The sequence below is a fragment of the Myotis brandtii genome, unplaced genomic scaffold (assembly GCF_000412655.1).
Source record: "Myotis brandtii unplaced genomic scaffold, ASM41265v1 scaffold1236, whole genome shotgun sequence".
NCBI classification, from domain to species: Eukaryota; Metazoa; Chordata; class Mammalia; order Chiroptera; family Vespertilionidae; genus Myotis; species Myotis brandtii.
This window is the reverse complement of record NW_005354316.1, coordinates 867,838-872,896: the sequence shown is the minus strand read 5'-3', so window position 1 is coordinate 872,896 and position 5,059 is coordinate 867,838. Positions and strand designations below refer to the sequence as shown.

Here is a 5,059-nt window from a genome sequence, read left to right as displayed (position 1 = left end):
CCCATGGCAGCGGGGTGCAGAGTTGGCGTACGGGCGCCCCTGGGTGCTGGGGACGGCGCCCCGCGGGAGGGGCAGTGCCCTCCGCGCCAGGTGACTGGGGGGGCAGGAAGTCCTGCATCTGGTTAATGATTCCCCTTGTTCCGGGAGTGGGGCGGGGCCAGAGGAGGCTGGGAAGTGGGGAAGCCTCCAGTGCTCCTGGAGGGCCGACTGGTTCCCCCCTTTGGGGGGCTGGTCTTGACTACCCCCACCCCAGGAATGTGTGGCCGGCGGGTAGGGCTGGGCACAGGATAGCAGGGCGGCAGCCCTGAACCAGTTCTGTGGGTGAGGGACGGGCCAGGAGGGAGGGCCAGGCAGGGCTTGACATTGTGGCCCTCACCTGCAGGACAGGGCTATGCCCTCTGGGCTGGGCCATGGAGCTGAAGGTGTGGGTGGACGGCATCCAGCGAGTGGTCTGCGGCGTCTCTGAGCAGACCACCTGTCAGGAAGTGGTGGTCGCACTAGCTCAAGCTATAGGTGAGTCCCCAACAGGTCGACCTGGGGTGGGGTCTGGCCCTCTGAGGGTGGGGCTAGTTGCTGATCCCTCTTGCCCTCCCCTTGCTTCTCAATCTAGGGGACAAGGGGTGGGGGGATGTAGGCTGACCCCTCTCCCCCACCCCAGGCCAGACTGGCCGTTTTGTGCTCGTGCAGCGCCTCAGGGAGAAGGAACGGCAGCTGCTGCCCCAGGAGTGTCCAGTGGGTGCCCAGGCTACCTGTGGACAGTTTGCCAGTGATGTCCAGTTTGTCCTGCGGCGGACAGGGCCCAGCCTCACTGGGAGGCCCTCCTCAGACAGCTGCCCACCGCCTGAGCGCTGCCCAATCCGCGCCAGCCTTCCCCCAAAGCCCAGACCAGCACTGGGCCGTGAGCCCCAGAAAGCACCGACCCTCAGCCTGGGGTGCCCCAGGCTGGCCTCTGGCCTGGCGCTGCCTGAGCCGGTGGCCTCTGTCGCGCCGATGCCCGGCCACTGCGAAGACCTGCAGGACCTGGAGCGGCGGGTGCAGAGGAACGCAGCAGAGCTGGGCCAGGAGGCCTTCTGGGAGCAGGAGCTGCGGAGGGAGCAGGCGCGCGAGCGGGAGGCACAGGCCCGGCTGCAAGCCCTGAGCGCGGCCACTGCTGAGCATGCCGCCCGGCTGCAGGCCCTGGACGCCCAGGCTCGTGCCCTGGAGGACGAGCTGTACCAGGCTGCAGAGGCCCCTGGGCCCCCTTCGCCCACCGCATCTGCCACAGAACGCCTGCGCCAGGACCTGGCTGCCCAGGAGCGGCAGAGTGCGGAGGTACAGGGCAGCCTGGCCCTGGTGAGCAGGGCTCTGGAGGCTGCAGAGCACGCCCTGCAGGTGAGCTCATGGGACTGGCACCCAGACTGGACACGGGTGGATTTGGGGGTTGGTCTTGGGGTCCGACCAGGTTCATGGCTGTGCCCACTGAGGGTCCCATGTGCCCCAGGCCCAGGCCCAGGAGCTCGAGGAGCTGAACCGGGAGCTGCGTCAGTGTAACCTGCAGCAGTTCATCCAGCAGACGGGGGCCGCTCCCGGCTCGCAGGTCAGAGTGGTTCCCCAGGAGGGTCGGGCTGGCGGGGCCCCAGCCCAGCTCCCAGCTGACCTGCTTTCCCCACAGGATCTCATGCCTCCAGCCAGAGGAAAGCCCCTCCCAGGAGCCCCCCGGAGTCCTGCCCTTGTGTCCAGTCTGAGCCCAGAGGGTATGTCTGTCTGCCCCCCTCTGGGTGGGATGAGGTCCTCCTGTGGCCCCCCCGCCCCCTCAGCCTGTGTCCTCTCCACAGGTTCCCCCATGAGGCAGAGCTGGAGGTAGCAGCACCTGCCCCTGCCCGGAATGAACGTCCACTGCCAGCCCAGCCCTGGGCTCTGATGGCACGAGCGAGGGCAGCCAGGGGCAGCCCAGCCTGGAGAACAGAAGGACCGGCGGCCACAGAGGACTCGTGCCCCCCTGCAAGTGGAAGCCCTCGGGCCCTGCACCCGAGGCAGAACACCCGGAACTGGGTCAGGAGGCGGCTGAGGACTCGCGCCTGGTACTTGCCAAGTCTGCCAAGCCCCCTGGAGAAGCCTGGGCATGGCCAGCTCAGAACTTGCTAGGCCCCAAAGGCCACAGCTCTTTGTTGGGGACCGGAGATGCGTGGATGCTGTTTTTAGTCTGTGGGTCTGTGCTTGTGTGTGGGAGGCACCCTTCAGTACGTGTGTGTGTGTGTGTGTGTGTGTGTGTGTACACGAGTGTGTGGGTGCTGCCTCCCCTACGACACTGAAACCTCAATAAACTGCCTCAAGTGGCTTGAGTGTGTCCTGAGGCGGCCTAGGCGGGGTCTATGAGTTCTAACACTGGAGACTCCACCCAGGGTCACTGGGCAGTACCCCGAGCTGCCGGGGGCTGGCCACAGCCAGGGCTCCTGAGAAGGGGGTCTCCCAGGGCCTTCTGTTTCAGGCTGCCGTGCCCGCCCCCTCCCCCGAGGGGCGCTCTGCAGCCGGAGCCCGGTGTTGGAATTGGTCAGGCTGGAGCCCTGGCTTGGGTTTTATCGGACCCGCTCCCACCTCGCTCCTGTCCCTGGGCCTCTCCTCCCCAGCAGGAGCTGCCGCCCACTCTGGTGGCCCCTGGAGAGGAGGACTCCAGGACATGCCAGACCTGCCTGTCAGGTTGACTAAGGCTGAGAGCGTGTAGGGGTGGGTCCCAGGACTCCTGGGTTGGCCAGGCCCAGGGAGCTGTGCCCAGAGGAGCTCTGTAGGCCCCGTGAGGGTGTGGCCGCCCGCCTCCCCACACCCCCCTCGGCTCCCCAGGTGGGCGGGAAGCCTCTGCTGGGAGCCTGCAGCCTTGAAGTCGGGGCAGCCATCCAACTCGCAGTCCTTTCCTGGGCTGGGCTGCAGCTCCTGGCTCCGAGGGCTGTGGTGAAGACCAGAGACCTCTGTGACGGCCAAAACTCGGGCTCAGCCTTGGTACTGGGGACCAGGAGGGTGACATCCTAGGTCATGGGGGTTTGGGCTGAGTTTTGGGGTTGGCAACATTGGGATGGAGTCAGCCTTCTGGGGTGGCCCTGAGTCAGGCCTGGTGCTCCCCACTTCCTTTGGAGCAGACCATAGGGGCCGTGAAGTCAGCGTCAGGAGCAAGGAAGCCAAGAGCCCAGCTTGCGGGGAGCAATGACGGGGGTCGGGGGGCTTCCCGCTGAGACCGCACAGATGGGGAGTGGCTGGACCGCTCCAGGCGGCAGGAGGGATCCTCTGCTAGCTCCCAGCCCGGCCACACTCCTGTCTCCACTGCCCAGCTCAGCAGCCTGTTCCTGACCCGTGGGGCCTGGACTGGCCTGACCACAGCCCTAGACGGGTCCAAGCACAGGGTCACACGGGGTGTAGCCTGGACTGGAAAGGCTGATGGGGCCATGTCCTGCTGGAAGGGCTGGGAGCGCGGCCTGCTCCCCTCGCCCACAGTCCCTACCCACACTCAGGAAGGTGGGACAGAGCTGGGCCCCAGCCCTGAGCCACTGCACGGATCACCTCCCACGCTGAGCACACAGGGCAGCAGGGGCAAAGCCAGGTGCCAGCAGGGGCCATACACACACACACACACACACACACACACACACACACGGGATGGGCAGGACTAGCCCTTGCCCTCCCCGGTATCATGAGCTTCCGCACCAAGTCTCCCAGCCCCAAGGGGAAGCAGGAACAGAGCTGGCTGAGCTCGCGCACCCTGGTCTCCTATGTCCGTTTCCAGGGACACCTGTCTTGAAGCCACCATGAGGGGCTTGTCCCCGGTCTGCTCCTGGCTCTGTCAGGCTCGCGAGCCCACTTCAGAAGGCGTCCTCTCCGCCGGCAGCCGAAGCGAAGAGGGCGGGGGGGGGGCGGGCTGGAGAGGGGGCTACTCCAGATGCATGAACTCCCACCCCACCAGATGTTGCCAGAAGTGCTTCAGGTCGCTAAGCAAGCCTTTGGCTGAGAAGTTTACTTTTGAGTTTTAACTTACACGTTGAAAACAATGATGTAAGCTGTGCTGAGGTGAAGAAAAGCCCAGCCCCCCCCACATGTCCGGTTAATTGCAGGCCAGGACCAAGCCCGGCCGGCCAGCCCCAGCGAGGTGAGGCAGGACCTGCGTGAGTGAGGATGCAGCAGCCCTCGTCACTGGTCACTGCTGCTCTTCAGGGCCAGGCTGTGCTGGAGGACAGCACTGGCGCCCCCTAGGGCTGGCGGACACACCTGGGTGCACTGAGGGTCACCCACAGTAAGTCACTGCCCAGTGGCTGTAAACAGCTCCGCTGGTTCCAACCCCAAGGCAACCACGGCCTCCCTGTCACCTGCCCAACCCGGCCCCACCAGCCTGCTGGGTGTGACACCACAGTGACCACCAGGACAGGGTCCTTCCAAAGTGAAGTCCAAGCCCACCCCAGTCCTTCAGGCCTCTCGGACAGCAGCAGGCCCGGCGCCAGCCATCAACCCCCCTGCCCGGGGAGGGGCAGGGCCTGCCTAGGCATTCGGCCCCTGCAGACCCGGCGGCTGCTCTGGGCACACTCCACGCTCAACGTTTTCTCGGGGCACCTGAGAGCACCCACAGGGGAGGCAGGCCCAGCGCTCAGGCCCCGGACTTCACCAGGTGCCGCGCCGCTGGAAGGGGGACAGGGGTACCCTGCTGGGCACCACACATGGGGCTTGCCGTCCTCTCTTCCTCAGTGGCCTCGCTGAAGCGGCCGAAATGCGCAGAAAAGCCACGTCCGTCACTGTCTTCTTTAAAGTTCCCAGAGGGGCCCTCAGAAGTGGGTCCTGGAGGCTCCAGTCGGCACCGCCCTCCGTGTGGCGACATCCAGGAGACCATCCCAGGAGCGCGGCACAGCTGGCACCTGGCACACACGGGAAGAAAGTTCCCTCCAGGAGGGCACCGCTCCCGCCTGAGCCCTCTCAATGCCCCTGCTTTCTCTCCCACCCCCTGGGTGTTTGCTGGGCGCAAACAGGCAGACCCTTCCTTAGGGGCGCCCTGCCCCCCCCCTCCACCGGACGCGCGCCCTCCGACCCCCTGTGCCCTCCCCCTGCC

General features: G+C 66.2%; 1 protein-coding gene across 3 annotated transcripts in view; it reads left to right on the top strand.

Moving 5' to 3' along the window:
- RASSF7 (Ras association (RalGDS/AF-6) domain family (N-terminal) member 7) overlaps window positions 1–2,317 on the top strand; it is an 18,318-nt gene extending 16,001 nt beyond the window's left edge. The window contains exons 1-6 of one of the 3 annotated variants that reach the window (XM_014533991.1): window positions 4–90; window positions 383–513; window positions 659–1,371; window positions 1,481–1,576; window positions 1,652–1,733; window positions 1,815–2,317. In XM_014533991.1, the coding sequence (XP_014389477.1) occupies window positions 411–513; window positions 659–1,371; window positions 1,481–1,576; window positions 1,652–1,733; window positions 1,815–1,843 (1,023 nt within the window). In that variant the 5' untranslated portion in view covers window positions 4–90; window positions 383–410 and the 3' untranslated portion in view covers window positions 1,844–2,317. Of the gene's footprint in view, window positions 1–3; window positions 91–128; window positions 271–382; window positions 514–658; window positions 1,372–1,480; window positions 1,577–1,651; window positions 1,734–1,814 lie in introns of those variants that run through there. The other 2 variants (XM_005859234.2, XM_014533990.1) reach the window with 2 other exon arrangements.
- Window positions 2,318–5,059: the final 2,742 nt, after the last annotated feature.